The sequence below is a fragment of the Equus caballus genome, chromosome 7, assembly GCF_041296265.1.
Source record: "Equus caballus isolate H_3958 breed thoroughbred chromosome 7, TB-T2T, whole genome shotgun sequence".
Classification (NCBI taxonomy): domain Eukaryota; kingdom Metazoa; phylum Chordata; class Mammalia; order Perissodactyla; family Equidae; genus Equus; species Equus caballus.
Window position 1 is genome coordinate 60,416,190 of NC_091690.1, and position 23,862 is coordinate 60,440,051.

General features: G+C 40.0%; 1 protein-coding gene across 1 annotated transcript in view; it reads left to right on the top strand.

Moving 5' to 3' along the window:
* RAB38 (RAB38, member RAS oncogene family) overlaps positions 1 to 22,851 on the top strand; it is a 57,695-nt gene extending 34,844 nt beyond the window's left edge. Inside the window, exon 3 of the mRNA XM_001489498.6 lies at positions 21,980 to 22,851. Coding sequence (XP_001489548.2) covers positions 21,980 to 22,132 — 153 coding nt within the window. The 3' untranslated portion in view covers positions 22,133 to 22,851. The remainder of the gene's footprint in view (positions 1 to 21,979) is intronic.
* Positions 22,852 to 23,862: the final 1,011 nt, after the last annotated feature.

Sequence of the window (23,862 nt, forward strand, 5' to 3'; positions counted from 1 at the left end):
CAATGTGACTGCCCTATAGACCCAACCCACAGCTGTAATCCTGGGACTTTTCTTTGTCATTTTCCTGGATGGGATTGCTTGCTGCCTGGATCCCAGTTTTATGTCCTCGTTTTGTTGGAACGTTGCCTCCTGCAACTGCTTAGGAAAAGCTGCGTGGGCGTTTCAGAGTCCTTGATATCTTCATATACGTGTTTTTAACCATCACACAATTTTAATTGTCTACACGGGTATAGAATTCTAGGTTGATAATGATCTCCCCTTGTAACTTGAACACATTGCTCCATTGTAGTGCAGCCATTGGTGTGGTTCTTTCGAAATCTCGTAATACTCCGGTTCTTAAAGTTTTGTATGTAAGCTGTTTTCTTTTTTCTGGCAGTTATTGGAATCATTTCTTTCTTTACCCCTGGTAATCTGAAACTCCACAATCTTATGCTCCATGTGAACCTCTGTTCATTTATTATGCTGGGCCCTCTGTGAGCTCTTTCAACTTAGAAACTTATGTTCTGAGAAATATAATTTCTTTTGCTGGTTTTCTCCTCTTCATTTTCTTTGTTTTTTCTTTATGGAACTCTTGGTTTGGTGTAACCTCCTGAAGTAAGTCTGTAAACCTATTATGCTTTTTTTTCCCCTCATATTTTCAGCACTTTGTAATTTTTATTTTATTCTCCATATTTCTTTGACTTAATTTTCCACTCTTTGATTATAGTTTTTAATTTGAGCCATCATGGTTTTAATTTTGAAGAGCTTTCCTATTCTCTGATTGTTCCTTTTTGTAGCATCCTGTTCTTAGTTAAGAATGTAACAGCTTCTTGTATTTGTGAAGATGCTAATTAGTTTTTTGAAGTTTTTTTTCTATTTCCTACATTCTCTCTTTCATTAGAGTTCTTTTTTCAGTCCATTTTGTTCTGTTATATGTTGATTGTTCCCCTTAAACAACTGATGATCCTTGACAGGACATTCTTTCTTAGGAACAAGACCATCAAAAGCAGATACTAAGCGCTGTGTGTATTAGTAGGCTTAGTGTTTAGTGGCTGTGTTGATTGTTGATGAGTGGGTTTCATTTTAGGTTGGCAGTCACTGGGGACTCCCAAATGTGAGCTGGTGGAGGTCTTTTCTCTACAGAACTCTTCTCTCCTGCTAGTGGTTGGATGTCAGAGTTCTGTGATGGGGGAAGAAGTAATCCAGTGCCATATTGGCAGACTTTTAGTTGACTCTTTTTTCAGTCCCATATCACCTGCATAGGAAAATTATTTGGTGTCTGTTGATTCTTAAGTGTTTTTTCTTTGGTTTATTCAAAGGATAAAGCAGTATTTGACTTCGGGTGTAGATGCCTAGCTGGTGGTATTCTATGTGGAGGAATGAGGAAGGGGTTCAATTGACATGCCCTATACTGACCTTCAACCAGTCCCCCTGATTTCAGCCACTCTCAATATATGAGTCTTGAGACTCTTTTGGATTCTCTGGGAATTACTGAGCTCTCTATTATCCATATCTCCCTTTACACACCCTTTGGATCATGCTGTTCAGACCCTAGTAAATCCACTACTACTCTCCACTACTTTCAAATTTCTAAAAATGTGTTGAAATCTCTTGAATGCTGATGCACATTTTCTCATTCTTTTAACTCTTGAGATTCTATTAAAATATTTTCTTTCTTTGAAATCATTTTTTCAGAGTTTTGGTAAGGAAGGGAAATAAACATATTCCCTCAGTCTGCCATGTTTAACTGGAATGAACCCATTCTCTTTGACCTTTTGTTGACTGTCTACTTTATTTCTGGCTCAGTCTTAGTCATTATATAATTTAACTCATTATGGTTTCTTTTAAAATTAGGGTGATTTTATCCTCATTTTATAATGTGGAAACTAAAGTATAGCAGGATTTAAGTAACTTACCCAAAGTCACACAACTAGTGAGTATCAGAGCTATGATTGGAACTCAGGTCTGATTGCTTCTGGTTCTATCTGGTGCTTGCTATCTCTGCTTTCTCCTGTGAAAAGAAAAGCAATAGGTAAAGGCTCTATCTCCTCTGTTGGAACCATTGTCAGAACCTTCTGGAAAGGGTTGCTTCCTTGTTTCAGGAGGGGTTTTGTTTCTAAGACATATTTGCCTTCTCCCTCCCCATGTTACTTCATTTTTTTCAGTATTGATTTTGTTTGTCCCCTGTTTTGTGGTTCTTTACCTTCTTTGATGTGTCTTGTTTGCCAGCTTTGAAGCACCCTTAGATTTGTGGGTGACAGCCCTGCTTTCCCAAGGTTTCTATTTCATCTCTCTCTGCTTCACTGACTAGTGAGGTATTGATTTCTTGGGAGAGCCTGCTGCTATTGGGGGAAAAATCAATATCCCATTAGACGTAAGTGAGAAGCAGCAGCAGCAGCTCCTCAGCAGCCTGTTCACTGACCTAACATGCTGGGGCACTGTTCAAAGACCAGGCAAGCCTGACGTGGCCAGGGATATTCTCAAGTGATTAGATTGTCCTAGGAATAATGTAGAAAAGCCAATGACAGAAAAATCAAGAGTTGCAAATTCATTTCCTTGAACTAAATGAAGTGGAGTCATCTTCTGAGAATAATTTTGCCTGTCAAAGATTGCTCCAGGGCAGGGAAGTTAGCAGTTGAGAACTTTTATAATTCTATTCACTTGGAATTTTCTAGTATAGGCACAATCTTTGTGAACCATAAGGCAAGTCATTTACTTTGATGTTCCCCAGGGTTCACAAAATGAAAGAAAGGCTGTCAGCAATGGGGTGCCTGGCATTACCCATACAATGTTTCTGAAACGTTGTGTGTAAATCCCATTTTTAACGCTACCTCAAGGGGCTCATTATGGCAGCTCTCTCTTGGTGAGCCCCTTTGTAAAGGAAGAATTCTTTTGGAAAGATAATTACCACCCTTCTGGTTCATCTGGTTATAAGTTTAGTCTTTGTGTTTCAGATTTTTGTGAAGAAGGACAAAAATGAGCCGAAAAGTCAAATTATCAAAGTCTAAAGAGATCTAGTGTTACCATAGTAATAGAAACCCATACTTAACCCCCAGATTATCATGTTATTGTGTCTTCTTCTACCATTGCATGGAGGCCCGGGAAAATTAGATCTAGAGAATACTTCAAAAGCATCTTGTGATCTACCTACTTATTTTATGGTTTCATTCATTCAATCTTCAAATACTCGTTGAGCACCTCTCCTCCATGTGACAAGCACTGTTTTAGGTGCCAGGGCTAGATCAGTGGACAACTATAAACAGATAACAGAAAAAACCCTGCCTTCGTGGGTCTTGCATTGTAGAAGTGGAGATAGGTAATAAAAAGATAAATAAGTGCAGTATATAGTTTGTCAGTGGAACTAAGTGCTAAGGAGAAAATTAAAGCAGGGAAGGAATCTAGATCTTGTGTGGCATTTATGCAGGAGATACAGGGAGGAGAGCAATTTTAGACAGGTGACCAGAAAAGGTTTCACTGAGAAGACATTTTTTAAATTAACGATTTGAAAGAGGGATAATATTGAGCCATAATAAATTCCTGGAAGAGGAATGGTCCAAGAAGAGGGTATAGCATGTACAGACTGTGGCAGGAACTGACAGCTGTGCTTTAACAGAATGATAGAGATGAGGTAAGAGAGGTGATGAAGTCGTGTTGCATTGCAACAACTTTGACTTTTGCTCTGAGTGAGAGGGGAAGACATTGCGTTTGATCAGAGATGTGATATGATTTGACATAAACAATCATTCATTCTCGTGGTTATGTTGAGCCTGGATTGTAGTGCAAAAGGTTGGAAGCAGAAGATCAGCTAGGACTCTTGTGCAGTATCTAAGAAATAGAAATTGTGGGAAATAGTCAAACTCTAATGTATTTTTAAACATACAGCAGATAAGATATCCTGACAATTTGCATAAAGATAATGAGAAAAAGAGAAGATTTGAGGATGGCTCCACAGTTTTTGGCCTGAGCAGGTGGGAAAATAGAGTTGCCATTTTCTGAGATGGGAGTCCTGAGATGTGGAGGTGTCAGTGGGGAGACATGTCAAGGCTCAGTTTTGTACATGTTAAAATGTAGAAGACAGCTAAGAGCAGATGTCAAGTAGGTAGTTGAGGTGTGTGTGGTTCTGGAGTTCAGAAGAAAAGTCCAGGCTCCAGGTAAGAGGACCAAGGAGCAATCTCTGGGCTTTCCCATATTTAGATGAGAAAATGAGGCTACACACAGGGGAAGTAGTAGAGGGCATAGGTATTTTGCAAAATGGCTAAAACTGGAACTTAGTGGACTCTTCTCAGTGTACTACTCTAATAAGATTACATTTAATTAGCCTGAGTTTTCATCTTCTTTTCCTGTGCTATTCTTCTCAGTAGTAAAGTGGGAAGATGTTGAATGAGAAAAAAGCCAGATTACATAGCCTTGGCTCGCTCTCTCTCTCTCTGTCTCTCTAGGTCATCAAAACTTCAATTTATTCACTACGTTTCTGCTGGTTGGTGGGTCTAAAAATCATAGTAAGAAAGTCGGGTGATGAAATGATCGTCTCTGTCTATGCTGTCAACAGTGCACTTGCTTTCAAGTCACTGGGAGTTCTAACGTAGGTCAGAGGTGTTTAGGATATGGTTGGAGCATGGCTCTCACTAGGTTTTAGAGTGGTTGGAGATATTTAAATCTAACTCTAAGAGCAATTGTGCAAACCTAAGTTTCAGGTCTATGAAAGGGCCAAAATATTTAGAAACTTTGTAAATTAAATTCATCTTGTAGATTGAAAGTCAGCTTTGGTTATTTGCCAAGAATGTTCAAAATGATAATATTTAACTTTTCTGTAGTACTTTCAAACTCAGAAAGTTTCTATGATCTACTTTCTTATTTGGCTATCACAAATCGCTAGCACAGAATGATTTTTCAGTCTTTTGTCAGACTTTGTTAAGAACTCCTGCCTGTTGTTCTTGTGAACTGGTTTTAAGAACCCTTACCATCCGGTTCCCCTACCTGGAAACTCTGTGATCTGTCCCTATGCCGTTTTTTTAGTGTGCTGATCAGATCTGTTGACAATATACCAGACATAGACTGAACAGAGCATGGTATAATGAGGCTTTAAATTACTTGCCTAGGTTGCATTTCTGTTTTATATAGTTCTATACTGTATTAACTTCTTTTTAACAGCTGGATCAACTTGTTGACACATGCTGCACTCATGGCCATCTAAAAGCCTCTTTATTTTTGCAGATATACTGTCCAATAAGGTGTTATGCATTTAAGCTATTGATAATTTGAACCCGTGTAGGATTTATATTAATGTCTATTAAATTTTATTCTGATGCTTCAACCTATGATTGTAGTTTCATTTTAAATCTATTATTTTTGCTTATAAAAGTACAATGTCAATTTCGGTTAGGGTTATGCTCATATACATTTGAAAGAGACCCTGAAAACAGTGACAGCTGGCTGTTGGCTGGGGCTTGCTTTCTGGTCCTAGAGGCTGATCTCAGCTCCTAGCCACCTTTCGCCATGTGACCTTATCACAAGGTCGCAGATTACCTCTTCAAGGTCAGAATGAGTCTTACATGAGGTAATTTAATCAAGGGGGTGACTATCCTATCGCATTCACAGGTCCCATCTACATTCAGTGGGTCACATATTCCAGGAGGTGGGAATCTTGGGGACAGCATAGACTTCTGCCTATTACTGGTTTCTAGACAGGAGCAAGTATTCTAGAAAGGTTAGGGGTAAAAGTCATGTCACAGCTGAGCCTGGCTCCCCCTTCTAAAGTTCAGGAAACAATGGTTTCACTAGAAGCCCCACCCAAATTCTGCTTATATTTCATTAGTCATAACTATGCTTAGCACAGGGAAGCCAGGGACTTTGAGTTTTTGCTACCCACATGTAAGGAGGATTCTATTAGAAAGGAAGAAGAGATACTGCATATTGTGTAGACAGCTAAGATGTGAATGGAAATGCCAAAGTAGAGAAAATAAATCTTATCTAGTTTAGGAAAAATGGAACTTCATAGTGAAAAAAAAATCATACCTAAGCTCCCACCCAGGATTAGTCACTGTTAACACTATTGTATTTTGTAATTACATCATATTATGTGCAACTTTTAAGCTTATTGTGAGCATTTTCCATGGAGAGCTCTTTATAAATATAATTTTTAGTAACTGGATAATATGCTATCATAAGGATGCACCGTAATACCCCTTATAATTAAGTTTCTTTTCTTATTGTACATTTCGGTGGTTTTCAGTTTTCATTATTATAAATAATGTCATCATAAGTACCTTTAAACATAAATTATTTTATATATTTAAGATTATTTTATCAGGCTTTATTCTTAGTAAAATTACTGGATCAAAGGGAATAGACATTTTTATGTTTCTTGTTACACATTTTCATGTAAATTTTCAAAAATGATGAACTAATTTATACTTGCCAACAATGAACAAAAGTGTTCATATTTCTATGAGAAAACCCTAAACTCCAAATTTCATCATGTCAGTTCTACTTCTTATCTTTGTATCTAACAAAAATTTGCTAATTATGCCTTTTATGACTTGATCCAAACTTCTGGTTAAAATGAGGTTAGTTCCCGACAGAGATTTGAGCTCTGTGCCACTGCCTTAGAAACTATGCTTCTTGTTTAATGTAATTAAATAATTAGTTAGTAGTCCTCAGGCGCTGTTTGAGCCAATTAAGTTTACCCATTTTATTTTGGAGCCAACCCATAGCCACCTTGTCCACAGAACGTTATGAAGGGCATTATATTAAAGATAAGATGCGCAAAGCATCTCCTGATGGCTCAATCTGACTCTTTATTACAGAAGAAAATGAAGTTAGTTTGTTGTGTTAGGTGTGCCTTCTCTGTGTCATCTGTTGACATCTCACCATATTCTTCAAGCATTAGTCTGTCCTTTTCTGGTAATACTTTTGCTCTGAATAAACCCCAATACTGTCTTCTTCCGCCTGTAGCATTTTCTCCAGGCATGTCCTCCGACTTGGTTTGAGCTTCCTCACCCTATTTGGATGAGTTCAGACCACCCTTGAATCTGTTCTGAGTTCACTTCCCTTCTCCTTCTATCTTTTGTACATTATTTTTAAACCTGACCTTACCTGAGATATTCCTGTAGTTAAACTTGTTTCTTTTAGATCTCTTTCCTCTTTCATCTTCATTGGGTTACTCATGGTTTTATAATTAGAATTTCTGTTTCTGAATTTCTTGTCCTTATTTTTCTCCAAACTCAATCTTATGGATTGTTTTCCATCTGTAGGAAAAACCTACATAAGTTTCCATTCATTCTTGTATAGCTATATTTTCCAGTTCATGAAATATTTATAGACGTGCTGTTTCCTTCTTGTTGTCTGGGCTTTGGGGTAAAATTAACATATTAGGACCTAGACTATTCATGGTTCAAAATTAATCATTCTTGTTTTCTTTGTTCTACATATTTGAATGTGAATATTAACAGTATATATGCCTTATGAATAACTTAGAAAATAACCAGAATTATAAAATAAAAGATTAAAACTATCTGTAATCAAACTACCAGTTGATTTCACTGTTAACATTTTAGTCTGTTTCCTTCTAATCAGGAATATGTGTTTATTACAAAGAACTTCATCCTACCCGTTTTAAGTCATATTTATCCTTGGGTGTCAATTCAAACAGTTGGCTTATTAGCTATAGACATATAGCTGCATACACAATATCAGCGGAAGGAGGAAGAGAGAAGTGAAAGGAACCCAGGGTCAGCAAGAAAAGCTAAATTGTCTCTGAATAATATTTTACAGTGCAAGAAGGCATGTACTGCATTCTTAAGTGGTCCTCAGGAACAAAGTTAACATTTTTAAAGTTTACATTTGAAGCATAAATATCCTTTATCTGGTGAAATTTTTGTCCTTTTGAATCTATTTAATTCAGTAGAATTCTGTGAAAACAACCAGAAAAATCAGAACTGAGGTTAAGTCTTAAGTTCCAAGAAGCCTCTTTTATTCCTTTTTCTTTTCCACAGAAAAATTTGTGAAGCAACTTCTTTATGCCTTTCTGAAGAGGTACTTCGTTTCAGTTCACTTATGTTTCAACTCTATTTTCCTCTTTTTGCGTGTCCAACATAAGAGCCTAAACTGTCCACTTTATTCTGCGTATGTTAAAGTTTTATCAGATGCCACTAGATATGTATATGTTTGATAGTGCTCAACTTTATGGAAAAATACTTTTCTGTTTCTTTTTAAAATCACGCATTGTTATGTATGTCTAAAATGTAAATACATACCATCTACGTTGGTGTAGATGATTGTAAACGTCCATGGAGCGATATAGTAAACACAACTGAGGGTTTCCTGATTTTGCAGTGATTTCTCCATCTCCAGTTTTATGCTTCTACTCCCAACCATTCCCATTTAGCTCTCCTCATAGGTTGTCCAAATAGACGTTACCATTTCCTACATACTCTGTCTCTCAAGTCCTAGTATTGGCCAGTAGTGCCACATGAGCTAAGTGGGGTCCCTCCTGGTACATTCTCTCCTGGACTCAGAGTTGCTTTAATTCCAAGTGTGAAGATGTGATTGAAGCCAAACTTTCAGAGTCCTTCCCCAGGATTTCTCCAACTGAGTGTTGGGTTAGAAGCTTTTGATGGCAAAGCTATGAGAATGTAAGCCCAGAGGCTACTGGCAGCTACCTCTCTCTTCATATGCAAAAAGCTGCTGGGCAGAGAGAAAATGAAGTGTGTTTGAGAGCCTAGTTTTATTTCCTAAGGTTCTTGGAGTGGCCTGAGTCTCTCCATCACTCCTGGGAGCTCTGCTCCAGATGACCTAGACAATTCAATGGGTTTCTGATTTTTGCAACCAAAAACTTACGGCTAATAGGTTGATAGAGTGCGCTTGCTCTAGTAAATGATTGCTTAAATAAACATGTTGTTCTTAAATTCTCAATTTGAGAAATCTCTCCTATTAAGGGAACATTATGCTTAGGACTTCCACAAGTTTAACTACATTAGTCAAGGACTGGAGAAGGTCTCAAGAGTCACCTTTGATCCTGTTTGGAAAAAAGCACAGTAAAAATTCTCTTCTTTCACAGTTGATGAAACTGATGCCAGAGAGAAGACTTGATCTGTTTCTAGTGACTAAGCTCACTTGTAGCAACATTACAGCTAGGACCCAGGTCTCCTAATTGTCTAAAGCTGTCCTGAGTTGAAAGAAAATTCAGCAAAATAGATTTCAACATAGAGCAGCTTGCAATATTTTTTTTTTTTTGCGATTTTTACTTGGTATTAGTCCATTTTTCTTTCCATTTCACAGGCCAGTTCATTCATAAGTTACTCGTTGAGCATATACATGCCAATAGGCCCTGTGTAAGCTGCTGGTAACACTCCAAGTGCATAAAAGTGGCACTTCTGCTCTCAGGAAGTTTGCTATGTAGTGAGAAGGTAAATTTCTAAATGCCATTGCAATCATGAGTGATTGAGGCTACTATAGGGGGCTGCTGTGGAAGCACCTATGAGAGCTATCCAACCCAACCTAGCTCAGGTTAGGGAGTGCAGCATTGGTCAGAGAAGGCTCACCAGAGTGGGTAACGTCAGGACCTTTTCCTAAACAATCAGGCTCATTGTTCCCAACTTTGTTATTAGCATTATCTCACTCTGCTCTGTTAAAGTCATATTAAAAGACAAGTACTTCATTTGGGGCTAGGCTCAGGAAAATGGAGAAGGGCAAAGATGGGGGTAACACTACTTAGATAAAGGTAAAAAACCATAAGTATAATACAAAATCTGTAATAAATGTCTCTATCAACCCCAACCCATGCTATCCACAACCACTCCCATATATACCCCCACTACTCCTGATCAGTAGATGCCAAATTGTGCAAAGAGGAGCACTAGCCCTGTGAGACGGAGCAGGAGATAAGAGTTCTGTGATCAGACAAGTTTATGAAGCACTGCATGCTCATTCTCTGCTTGGAGATGGGAGGGGGAAAGGGGAAGTGCCTGTTTCTCTCTGGCTCTCCCGGCCTCACCTGAATCTGCCTTTTCTTTGTTTACACTACTGTTGCGACTCTCTACCCTCTTCTCCCAGTTCTGCCATGTTGCTTTGCTTCCCCTCACCCAGGATGCTAAATCTCTTCCATTTAATGCAAGAAGTTCAATCAAATGCCACATTCTGTGAGCTTCTAGGACTCTGAGGAATCCTGTGAGAAAGAAACATTTTTGAATTACTTTTAACTTAAAGTTTCCTAAAATTATTTAAACATACGATGCCTTTTTTCCCATACCATCTTATAAAACTTCAGAATCTCCTTTGAGATACCTTACTCTAAATAAGAAGGATGTTTGTCCCTCCAAACAGTCTCATGTCCAACTTAATAATAATAATAATATTTATGCAATGTTATATTGTTTCCCAAGTGTTTTATTTTCTTTCCAGAGCCTATTGTATGCCAGCGCTATTGCTGAATTCTTTCACATATCTCAACTCCGTTATACACATCCTCAACAACCTTGGGAAGTTGGCATTATTTTTATCACAGATTAGAGGTAAAGAAACCGAGGCTCGGAGAGATGTTATGGCGCCTTCCCTGAGGTTACACAGCCAGCACTGGCAGAGGGAGGATGGTTCTACTGCACCTTTCTCTTAAATAAACAAACACAAATAATAAAAATTCCAAATGGCCAGAAGTTCTGAAACTGGGGAACGTACCTAAATTTCCTTCAAAAGTTCAAAGCAGAATAAAGTGAAATCCTTGTGAATCAGTTAGATGTCAGCAGCTAAATACTTCCGAATGAGATGGGCTGGGCAGAGGATCTACAGATAGAGATGGAGTAAGAATCACCCAAGAAAAGCACGTGGAGGGAATGGCCTGTGGCTTAGTTCACTTGGAACCTAGCTAAGTAAGGAGATCCATTGGTGGTGAGACAAGAGAGGCAAGTGGTGGCCATATTGGTTGGCCCTCAGTTTAGTGGTCTGGACTGATTCTGAGCAGGCAATGTGAACTAACAAAGTTTTTTTGAGCTTGGAATTGGGGGTGAGGTATGACTGTCTCTACACTTTGACTAGGGTAGTCAGGAGACAGTCTGGCAGGAATATGGAGGATGATAGTCATGAGAAGAAAATGGAGGCAGGTGACCAGAGAAAAGACTGCCCAGGGCCTGACCTAGGGTGTAATATCACAGTGATTGTGTGAAAGGAACATGCCACCATCATGATCTTGAAGCAGAGGTAGAAGAGTCCTGGGCTAACAGATAATTGCTCCATAGCGTATTACACAGAGTGTAAAGACTTTGATGGATAGCGCCTGGTCCATGGAAACTGCCCGATGATTATTTACTGAGTAATAAATTATTTCATTTAGTTACATGATATTTCACTATTACTTGATAGGCACTTCAAATTGATGTCTTTCCTCTTTCTTTGCTATTACAAGTTTGTAGAATAAAGAAAAGGATAGTGTTATTCCACATCAGAGGATGAAAATTAGACAGCTTGTGCTCAGTGCTGCCTCAGGGAGGTTGCCCAGGCTAGGAATGACTGGCTGTCTGACTGTGGAATTCAGGAGTCACACATCGGGGATTTGTTAGGGAGGAGCAGACTTCGTTCTAGGCTTGAGGCCAAATTTCTGGTAGTGAGCTAGTAGCATGACATTCCAAACACAAAAAGGTGATTAAAAGATGGATTTGCCTAGTTTTATCAACTTATCCACTTTTACACATAGTTCTTGTTCCTATATGTTTTCACCCAAGCGTTATAACGTTATTCTAACAATGGTGGCAGAAAGAGGTTCAAACTCTCTACTAAACTCTCTACTAAAGAAATAGTTGAGGGCTAGGGGCCGGCCCAGTGGCTCAGCGGTTAAGTTTGCACGTTCTGCTTTGGTGGCCCAGGGTTCGCCAGTTCAGATCCAGGGTGCGGACAGGGCACCGCTCGGCAAGCCATGCTGTGGTAGGCGTCCCACATATAAAGTGGAGGAAGATGGGCACGGATATTAGCTCAGGGCCAGGCTGCCTCAGCAAAAAGAGGAGGATTGGCGGCAGATGTTAGTTCAGGGCTAATCTTCCTCAAAATAAATAAGTAAATAAATAAAATAATTAGTTGAGGGCTGGACAAACTCTCTACTAAAGAATTAAAGTGTTTTCTATAAAGAAAAGATAAACTAGAGGCCTGAAAAGAAATTATTAAGCTAGAATTGACCATTCATTTAGTTTCATAAAAGTTTTTAAGAGAAGATGACATTAAAATAATAAAAGTATAATATAGAGTCATAAAAAATATATAATGTTACCCAACCTGTACTTTTACCCCAAATATGATAGTTCTGCCAGGTGGATGCTATTGTCTCTAAAGGATAGGTGAGACCCAGGAAAATTAAACATTTTACTTAGGTTTGTCTACTTATTAAATAGCAGAAGTCGTCTGAAACAGCTTTTGGGACAACAGGGTATAAAGAATTATTTTTAAGAGAGAAAAATCAATACTTTAACATAGGTCTGTCTGACTGTGAAGCCTTTAGTAGCTCAGCTCAGTTTTTATCAACTGGTTCAGTCAGTCTTCCTTCCATTTCACCTAAAAAGAATGGTGTCAAGTCATAACTGGAGGACCAGATAAGAGCAGGCAGTTTGACTCGTGAAGCAAATTCTGTGGTGAGTATGTTTTCCTTTTCTCTCCCTGAAGAAATCACCCACGTCTAAAATTATTTTCAAGTTGCCTGAACTTGTTACTCTTCTGAGGACTGTGTTCACTCATTCATTCATTTGTTCGTTCATTCATTCATTTGTTCTTTCATTCATTTCTTCATTCATTTACTCAATATCTCCCGAGTGCCTACTGTGTGCAGGCACTGTGCTCAACACTAGGATATAGCAATGGAACCCCCAGGAGCCCCCAATCCAGTAGGGCAAACAAGCCATCACATATGGACCAGTGATAGGTGCCAAAAGAGAGGCATGCTTGCCCCAGCCTGGGGGAGTCAGAGGTGACTTCTTCTGAGAGATGATTCCTGAAGAATGACTTGAAGGAGAAGGTGAAGAGGAGACACTGGAAGGGAGCTAGTATTTATCTGAGCACCTACATGTCATGTCTAGTTGCTCATCTGTGTGTATCATTTAATTCCACCCAGAAGCCTATGCAATGTAGATGTCATTGGCCTCATGTTACAGGTAAAGCAGAGGAGGCTCAGGCTTGGGACCTGCCCTTGGTCCCACAGTAAGTGGCAAAACCAAGTTTTAACGCTTGCTCCAAAGCTCATTGTTTTTCCATTACACCCTGCTGCTTCCTGGGACAACAGTGTTCCAGTCTTGGTTCTCAGACTTGGCACGTAGAGGTGTCAGAATGAAAGCATTTAATCACAATCGAAATGAATTGTAAAACACATAATTTCTGCTCATAGTTAGTACTCAATAAATATGACTTTAAGTTTAATTGAATAAGTTCAGCAAATACTATGGTTACGTCTCTTACCATATATATGTCTCAGTCTCCTAATCTATAAAATAGGTTAATAGTATATCCACCTCCCAGGGTGTCCCAAGGGTTAAATGAGATGATATAGGAAGAGTACATGGCATAGTATCTAAGTATTCAACAGACGTTAGCAATTGTTATTATTAATATTTTGCATCTGGTGGGTCATTTGTCTTCTCAGGACAATGAACGAGAAAGTATTTTAACTGCAGGCTGCTGCGTCTTCATTAACGGGGTTTGTGAAGTCTGACTAAATGATAGTTTTTATGCTTATGTTTATTCTTTCTTCTCTTTTCGAGACTGATTTTTGGGTGCTCCAGCACTGTTTCAGTATAAGACTCACAGTGATGGAAATTAAAAGACAATACCTTGAAAGCCACATGTTAACAGAGGCAAAATCTGTGAAGGTTCTATTCATGATAGTCATTTGTGGTAAGTCATACAGTGCATATTGGATTTGACAAATGTATGGCGGGAATGGTAAACTCTGGACAAGACCTTGGGAACTGCGACAGCCTGGTGCTAGTGCACTCAGGCCTGGTGGAGGAGAGGAGGTAAGGATGGTGAAGTCAGATTCCTCCACGAGCCTGGAATTTGACAGAAATGAGTAAGATGGGTGGCAGATACAGAGTGCATGTGTATCATTTAAAGACATTTAACATTAAAATAAATAAATAACTGTGGGTCAAACATGACATGTTGTAGACTGCTCGTTCATAATTTTTGAGATTTAGAAAGCACTGGCCATCAAGTTGAGAGACTTGACTCTTTGTTCCTTCAGCGAACATTTGCAGAGAGGAGTATGACATGGTAGGTGAAGAGCAGAAACTCTGGGCTTGAGTCTGGCTTTGCTGTTTAACAATGCTGGAACCTTCAGGGGTCCCAGGGATGGTGGCTGAGCATGGGCTGCAGAACCAGGTGCCAGAAAGTTGACTTGTTGGCTGTGTGACCCTGGGAAAATTTTTTAACCTGTCTATACCTCTATTGCCTCACATGAGTTTTCGAGAGGATTAACTTAGTTAACATAGGTAAAGTACTTACACGGTACCTGGCTTATAATAAGTTATCAGCAGGTATCGGCTAATTTGGGTAATATTGGTTAGAGATTTCTCAGGCACTAGGCACTGTGCTGGGAGCCAGGAACACAATGTAATGAAATAGAATCCCTGTCTTTAAGGACACAGACAACAGACAGTTATGAGTCAGTGATAAATGCCAGGTGGGTAGAAAGTGCCAGGGGGCACTGAGGGTACATTTTGCAGTGCTGAGAAAAGCCTACTCAGAAAAGAGAATACTTCCAGAAGCAAAGAGGTGCGCAAGCAGCAAGAGCTAAGAGGTAGCCTGTGTGATGCCAGGCAAGTCACCTTCCTTCTCTTTGTCTTAATTTCCTGATGTGTCAAAGGGAGCATTGAATTAGTGGCATCTAATGTCCCTCCCTCTTTAATATTGGGTGGTTCTCCATAAGCTTGGGGAAGTTTCACGCTGAAGTGGGGTTCCAGAGGCTGCTAGAGTGATTGGAGGGAGAAAAGGGAAGAGCGCTGTAGGGTATGAGGCCCTGTGGCTATAGATAAGAGGGGAGAAAGAGGGTTTGAAATGGGCTTTGACATCTAGTGCACCCAGGACAGGGGCTGAGCTGGAGCTATGGTGGGGTGGGAGAGGTGTTGTTAGAGGGACTCCATCTTTGAAGCTGATTTTATTTCCTCTTCTTCCCTCTATCCTGTATTTCCATGCTGACAATGTGACTCTGTCCTGTGTTGAAATCAGTGACAACACGGCTCCATCTTTCCTTCCCAGTCCTCATTAGATAAAGTCTGGTAACTTTCAGACAATACGGCATGCTTAGGACCTGGTTTGTCTGAATCACACTCTCCATTTACACCTTTCGTGGAGAAAGTGTGGCAAAGTGGAAAACCATGGGCTTTGGGCTCAGGCAGACCTTTGCTTGGGCACTAACAAACTGTTAGCATAGACTCTAAGAAGTCAGCAAGGAGAAGAAAAAGAGAAAATATAGAAGTTTAGAGGATTGGCATCGGAAACCCGATTCTGCCCGTTGCTGTCCCTGAGACCTTGCGTATGTCATTTAACTTCTCTGAACCTCACTCTCCTCATCCGTAAGATAAGGACAATACCTCCCAGCTCAGCTTTGTTGTGAAGATTAAATGAAATGCCAACTTCTGAGAACAATGTCTGAGCTATGGGGGTGAGTTTGGAGGAGGCCCAGTAGAAGCTCATGATTGCAGTGGGAGGCAGCAGTTACCCAAAGGACAGGGGAAGTGTTATTAGGGATGTAGGAGGAAAGAAGTGGTGAGCAGGCAAAAATACAAGTGTCCACCATGCTCGCCTCGTGTTAGATATGAACTCCAGTAAGCGAAAGCTAGTGACACGTTTGGCACTAATGTGTTCAATAAACAAGTGCTGAACTTGGAGAAAGGATTTTAAAGCCCCTGTTCTGTGTAAGACTTCTTACAGTGGTGTTATTATCCGGCGGGCCATCTGCTCTAATTAAAATTTCACAGGGCTGAGGAATTTAGTGCCCTAACCTCGGAGCCTCTGGCACACCTGGTGTTTTGTTTGAGGTTGATGTATTTAGAAAGATTAAGGGAGGATGCATTCTTTGCCAGCATCTAACTGGGCAGATGTGAAAGTTTTCTGCTAGAATATTTTTGCTCTTTGGCACTGGAGATCAGAAATTAAATAATTTGCCACCAGACAGATGTTCTGAAGAGCTAATTAAAAAATTGACAAGCACCCAAGATCTCGGATACTTAGATTTCTATGCCTTCCTCTACGGGAAGATCAGAATCACCACAACTTAAAATCACTATATTAAATGATATTTCCAGAAAGTTCACTATTGAAGTAAAAAGGAGAGCCTTTAAAACATTCTTACTTATACAAGTGTGTCTCACACCTGGATACACCTTTTTAAAAAGTGGAGAATCTTTTAAAAAAAATCCCTTGCTGGTATTTTGGATGATATCCATCCCAGACCAAGTGTATCAATGTCTGGGAGGAGGGCCCTGGTAACAGATTTTTTAAAAAAAATTCTCTAAGAGACTTGAATATGCAGCTGGAATTGAAAATTGCTATTTTAGAAATAGAACTATTTTAATATCCATTTTAACTCTGGGGGATGCTGTAATGTAATGTATGGGAGCAGGATAGGAACCGGAGTTAAGGCAGTCTTGGTTGGAATGAGAGATTGACCAAGATTCCATTCTGCTCTGGGTAAGTTACCTAACCTTATTGTCTCTCAGCTTCCTTCCCTTCAAAGTATGGCTACTAACCCTTTAATAGATTTTTGTGAGGATTGGATGTGAACATTATTTCCTAAGTAAAGCACCTGCTCTGTGGCCAGCACGGAGTAAACACTCAGTAAGAAGTCGGAGTTACTACCATTTGTTTTACTAAAATGCTTTGTTAGGAATTTGAAGCCTGTTTCTCAGGCATGCTTCTTGATATAAATGAAAAGATTCTGACCAGAGGCACAAAGATGAGCGCACATCAGCCTAAAGCATTCAGCACAATAGACCATCTTGTCATATTGCAAATGTGTAAATTAATCACAGTCAGATTTGGTCTAAGTGTACATGTCTTGGAAGTCAGAGAATATATAAATTTCCTTTATAGCAGAAGGTGCTCCTGGAGATGTTGTTACTACTCTCTAGAATGAATACAAATAAAAATTCCCAGGTACTGTTTTGCACTCAAGCCAGCCTAGAAAATGTGGGCTTGGTTATGTCTACTTGGATGCCAAATAGCTCAATTAATTATATTGCGATATAATTGCTCAAAGGGTCTGAACCTCTCGTTCTGTCAGGCAAGGTTTGATTAAACATGCTGGCCCGGGACAGGACAGAAGGGGATAAGGAAGTATGCTCTGTCTTGCTATTCCCTCTCCTGGTCCAGGCCCTTAGCTGTGACTTCAATGTTGTGTAGAAAGACAGAAGGACCAACGATACAAATCGGCCCTGCCTGAGGCCCTGACTGCATGCTCCTACCCTTTTCATGCTGAAACACATGCTCTGCCCATGCTGTTCCTTCATCTATTTCGGGAAATCTTTCTCTATTTGGGGAATTCTTTGGGGGGAGCTAAGTGTCTGGCTCCAGGCCTGTGCTCTAAACACTGTACACCCAGCCTTTGTAGCAAGCATATGGTAAATATCGTGGCAAATATTCGTGTTTACTCCTCTCCCTGGGCTCACACCCAGCCCTACCACTTACTAGTGTGTGTCTTGGGGCCAGCCACTTAATCCTTCTCAATCTCAGTTTCCTCAGCTGCAAACGAAGGAATAGAACACACATATTATCATGTTCTCCTGATGATTCAGTGAGGAGAAGGTGTAGATAACATTTATTGAATGTGTGCTCTATGCCCTTCCCTGTTTGAAGTATTTCACATGTTCTAAGTACTAATGTATTAACAATTGCCCATAAAGTAGGCCTCTTAATTCCCTTTTTACAGATGAAGAAACTGAAGCATGTAGTGGTTAAAGTAATTTTTCCAAGGTCGCACAACCAGAAAGTGGGGGAACTGAGAGAAGAGTTTGGCTTCAGGCCTGTGCTCCAAATACTACTAGACACTTCCCCTTTTTGTAGTGTACTTGTGGTAAACATAGTGGTAAATAAGAATTTGCTCTTCTTTCTGGGTTCCTCTTGAAATTTCTCATTTGAAATGGATATGCCATGGCAATCAGCACCGTGGTACACATGATAGCTATTTGCTAAATACCTACTGATTGATTAATTGATAACAGAGTGCCAAGAGTCTGAATGGTGTGCCTCATAATGGATTCGCATTGTATTGTATTTATTGACACTTCACCTGCAAAAGATCTCAGTTACCTCCCTGGCCAACTTAACATTCAAGGCTCTACAGTGATCTGGCCTCAGATACCTTTTCCAACCTTATTATGCCTTTGCTGTTTACCTTGCTAGTATGTAGGCTCAGTCAAGGACAGGGCTTAATTTATCGTCTTTGTATGCCTAGTACTTAGTGGGAATCTAAATAATATTAATTGAATGAATGAATGTAGCTCAGTCACCATGAACTGCTACTTTGTTCCTCTGTGCAATCAAAAAGTAGTCACTGCCACTCTGGATCTGACGGTCGCCTTTGTCTAGAGCCCCTTTCTCCATGGTCTCATGTCCTAGTCCTGACACCAACTAGTCTTTACTCAGTGTGTTAAACTTCACGAACAATTTCACCAGCATCATCTCATCTTTTATTAAAATGATCCCAGGGGTCCATGTGGTAGCATAGCAGTTAAGTTCATGCTCTCTGCTTCGGGGGCCTGGGGTTCGCAGATCCAGATCCCTGGCACAGACCTATGCACCGCTTATCAAGCCATGCTGTGGCAGGCATTCCACATATAAAACAGAGGAAGATGGGCATGGATGTTAGCTCAGGGCTAACCTTCCTCAAAAAAAAAGATTCTGCAAGGCTGCCACTAATTGGGCTTAGGTTTTAGTTGTTTTTCTCACAGTGATGATGGATTTCCATTGATTTGTCTATACTAGCATTTCCCTCTCCTCATTAGTAGATTTTGCCAATTTGCACATTAATGGAAGAAAACCCTGTTTAACTGGCTTGTTAGTATATGAGTAGAGGTTTGAAAAATACTGCTGGCAAATTTAACTTACATTGTATGTAAAAAGGGCCCTTTTTAATGCTTAAAACTTGTTCTTCCTGTCATATAAATATGTTTCTCTTCTAACGTATGAAAGAGAAAAGAACTGAGATTTATTTTGCATCTATTGGGCCTAACACTATAATAAGAACTTTTTTTGTTTTTGCGCTTGACCTTCAAACCGTCTTGAAAAGGAATATGGCTTGGTAAGAGCCAGGCTTTGATGTCAGAAAGACCTCGCTGTGAGTTCTGGCCCTCCAACCGATCTACTGTGTGATCTTGGGGAAGTCTCTTAATCTCTCTAAACTTAGGTTTTCTTACCTGTAGACAGGTCTGATGATATCCTGTGTTTGGTATTTGGGGTGGGATTTTGTTGCCTCCTTCCCCAACACACAAGCAATAGCCAAATGGGAACAAGTATTGGTTTATTAATGGCTGGGCAAGCACCTTGAAATCACCCACATTTGAACTTGTTTAGTGAGATGTGCTGGCCTGTGGGGCCAAAGCCTGGAAGACTAAGTGAACTTTCCTTGAATTGGAGGCAGTATAGGACCTGAACCAGCCTGCTAATCAGTCACATAAACAAGCAGCTAGATTCAAGATCAGAACATGAAGCTGGGTCTGTCCCAAAGAACTAAGCCCTGCCTAGGTCAGATTACTGCCTGGGAGCAGGTGGTTCAAATGTGACCCCTGGGCATGACACTAGGAAGAGGAAGAGTGGCAGAAGGATGCCAAGCATGGGCAGTGACTTGAGGGCACAGTGGCTGGCCCAATTGGGAAGAGGGCAGAAGTAAAGTATTCTCTATGGACTGGCTTCCACGGAGTGAGGCAAGTCTCTGAGCTGAAGGTGGAAAGGCCACTCACCCCCACTCCAACAATAACAAGAAAATCAGTAAGAACAAAAATGAATCCTTACCTTATAGGGCTTTAAATAGAATAAATAAGATTATGTATATAAAGTACCCAGCACGTACACATTGATGAAAGCACCAATGACCTCTATACCCATAAAGAGAAGGAATTTTGTGTGTGTTTTTGTGAGAAAGATTGGCCCTGAGCTAACATCTGTGGCCAATCTCCCTCTTTTTGCATGAGGAAGATTGTCGCTGAGCTAATATCTGTGCCAGTCTTCCTCTATTTTGTATATGGGACACTGCCACGACTTGGCTTGATGAGCTGGGTGTAGGTCCGTGCCCGGGATCTGAACTCACAAACCCTTGGCCACTGAAGCAGAGTGTGCAAATTCAATCACTACGCCACCAGGCTAGCCCTGAGAAGCAATTTTTTATTAGATAAGTATTACCATCAAGACCTTTGTATGCATGAGGAAAGGGAGGCTCAGAGACGTGATTCTGGTCTGGGTTGAAAACCAGTAGCAACAACAACATCACAAACAATACAAAAGCAACCAGATCTTCACTTTGTTTTAGATTTAGAAATCCTCAGAAGCATTTCTATTGACTCCATAAATAGGAGAATATAATCAGGTTGTTGTCTGGAACTCAGAAAGTTACCTTAAGCTTTTGTCGTAGGTGACCCAGGGCTGGACTTGAAGAATGGGGAGCATGCTAATGAATATTTACATCTAATGTTATTAGCTATAGAGACCATTTGGAAACCATCACTACCTCTTACACTTGCCATGTAATATAACTTCATGCAATGATCTCAAAAATATATCAATATATCCATTGATATGTATCAATATATCAAAAATATATCAATAACTTTGACATACATACAAAAATTAGGAATAACTAGTTACACTTCAGGTTGAACAACGAGGTTTTGGAGTAAAACAATTTGACAAGAAAGTCTTTATCTCTTTACATTGAATGTGAGGAAACACGTCAGAGAATTCTACAAATTGTGATAAAAACAGTCAACTTGACTTTCCTGAAGATCAAGGTTTTTTGTGTGGTACATTGATAGTAAATGTGCTGTATTTCTCAGTTTTATGACTAGTAGAGAGAAGACAATTTAATCTATAGTAACTGAATAAACAATATATTTTAGATTCGGATGTTTGCTCTACATTTTCCCAAATTGAAGCTTATTTCCTTCTTGAAACTAGATTCATATTTCTGATTTCATATTTTCCTTTGAAGAGTTATATCCATCTGGATTGTCTAGGTAATGTCACAGTAATAAACTCCAATCTCAGTGGCTTAAAACAACAAGGTCATAATTCTCACTCATGCTGCATGCATTATCATGGGATACTTGGCTCTTCCCCATCCTCATTCATAGACCTAGGCCAGGAGAATTCTCTGTCTCTGTGCTTCCATGATTGCAGAAACAGGGAGAAAAGAACATGGTGAACTGAGCATTGGCTCTTATTGCTTCTATATGAGAGAGTGAGACACGTCATTTCTCCTCGCGTTTTGTTGTCCAATGAAAGTCCCATGCCCATGCCTAATTTCAAAGAGGGCAGAGCAGTGCTCTTCTACCATCTGGCCAGAAGGCAGAGAGCCAGAAGCAGTTGTGAAACCGCTAACGACTGCTCTAAGAGGTGTCATTATTCCTATTTAATATCAAGGTCACACAAATAGTATGTGGCGGAAGCCAATTATGAACCTAAGTTAGATTGAAGACTCATATGTTTTCTGCAATATTATGCTATAAGAGTATGTAAAAATAAGAAATGTGCCCTCTAACTTAAATTCAACATGCTAAGTGGGCCCACCAAACACTATTTCTCCTAATTGATAAAACAAATAAATATTTTCACTTTTGTGAATAACTAAAAAGTAAACTTCTTTGAAGGAATAAATGAGAGTGAGGGGAATAGAAAGAGGATGCATGGATAAGGCATAGGAAGAGCTATTTAAATGCATGGCCACAAATACTGCCCTTTCGTCACATATAGGTCTCTGCTCCAGCATTATTTTAGAATATTGAATAAGAAAAGCTGTTTTGTTTTTTTCTTTTCCCCCTAGGAAAATATAAACATCGATGAAGCCTCCAGATGCCTGGTGAAACATATACTTGCAAATGAGTGCGACCTAATGGAGTCAATTGAACCGGACATTGTGAAGCCCCGCCTCACGTCGTCCAAGGTTGTCAGCTGCTCTAGCTGTGCCAAATCCTAGTAGGCTCCTTTGCTGGCATATGATGGAAATAATCCCATCATCTCATGAATTGTGTCTCAATTCCTACCATTTTGGGTAAATGTCAGGATAGGGATACACATGTGGCAAGCCAAAGATATATGTCTGTATCTTTTCCATAAGAAAGAGAAATAGCAAATGTTCTTTTTATGTTTTCCCCAACATCAGCACAGTGTTTACAAGTTTTTTAAATATTTAATCTGTTACAAAATTCTGTAGCTGACCACAAGTCTGCAGCACCAGAGTCTGCCCTGTTATTTACTTCTCGGAATCAGCCAAGGCCTTGGGTCTTAAAGACAAGGGGACAGAGCAGAGTAGCTGTCAAGTTAAGCATTGGCTTTCACTCTGCCCCTGGGGTCTTTGTCCAGATTTCAGGACATTCTCAGCTGGTCTGACAGACCTATGAAGTAGAAACGGTGCTGTCTCCAGAGATGACCTCCATTCTCCACAGACCTAAGTGTCGTCTCTGATTTAGCTCTTCAGTCAGGAACACAGGCTTCCTGTGCTTTTGTCGCTTTTATTGTCACTTGCCATGCCCCGACTGTTGGTTTACCTGAAAACTATATGAAAAGACCTGCCGCCTGGATGTGCCCCCTCTTTGCTTTCTCTGACTCAAGCTGTGGGACTCTTCCGTACATGTAACATATAGTATATATACTTTCACAAGTGAAAAATAAAACATTAAAAGATGCTTTTCCCTATTTCTGAATGTGCTTTAAGTTTCTTAGTATTGTGAATTCTTTTCTTGATGGTGTATCCATGGTTCTCAAGACTCATTTCTAAAATTTGGTTTCCAAAAGGAGATGGGAAATGTGCATGTAAAGAAACTGCTGGACACTATTAAAACTGAGATAAATCTACTCCATCTGTGTCTACAATTCATATCGGCATTTAGGCCAAGAAAGTAAGCAGTATATATACATTTTTTTGGGTAAGCAGAGGAATATATCCTCATATATTCTGATCAAGAAATGTACCAGAGCAATCAACATACAAAGAAACAACTAAAATATGCATCGTGGTAACTTGCTTTACACAATGGCTGTGGTGCTGAAATGCTGCGAGTAGCTACTACTTTTTAATGGCATTGTTTTCCATTGATATTCATAATACACTCACAAGAGCTTTATTTTTTATAACAGATTATGTTATTGGGTGTCCTACCCATGTTATCTTGCCATTCACTGTTTCCATAAGCACCAGTCACACAGCTTCCTATTGTAAGTGTTTGCAATCCTTTCTTTGAGAGCATTCCCTGACCTCTGGAGCACTTGACCCAGGAGGCAGGCAGGCCACAAGTGCCAGGGAGTTAATGTCTCCAGGAGCAGCCCTCAACCAATGGTAGCAGGAACTAGGGAATAATTCCCTTGGTTCTTTGTCCCTCAGGAAACATGATTCTGAGGCATGCTCTATGCAGACTCTCAGACGTCCCCAGTGGGATTAAGCCCCTGGTTCCCAGAAGGAAAACCTTCCCATCTGACTCATCCTTTATTGGCTTCCTTCCCTCTTTCCTCACTTCCCAGTGCTCTACTGCTGCTTCCTGGGCTCACCTCCCAGATAAACTACTGTCAGTCAAATCGTTGCTTTGGGGTTTTATGGGAGGGCTCAAATCCAGCCTAAGTTAGTTGGGATGGAGGTGGCCTAGGAAGCAGATCTTCAACACCAGCTTCTTGAGTTGAGTCAATCACCACCCAGTGAGGACGCCCTTGCTG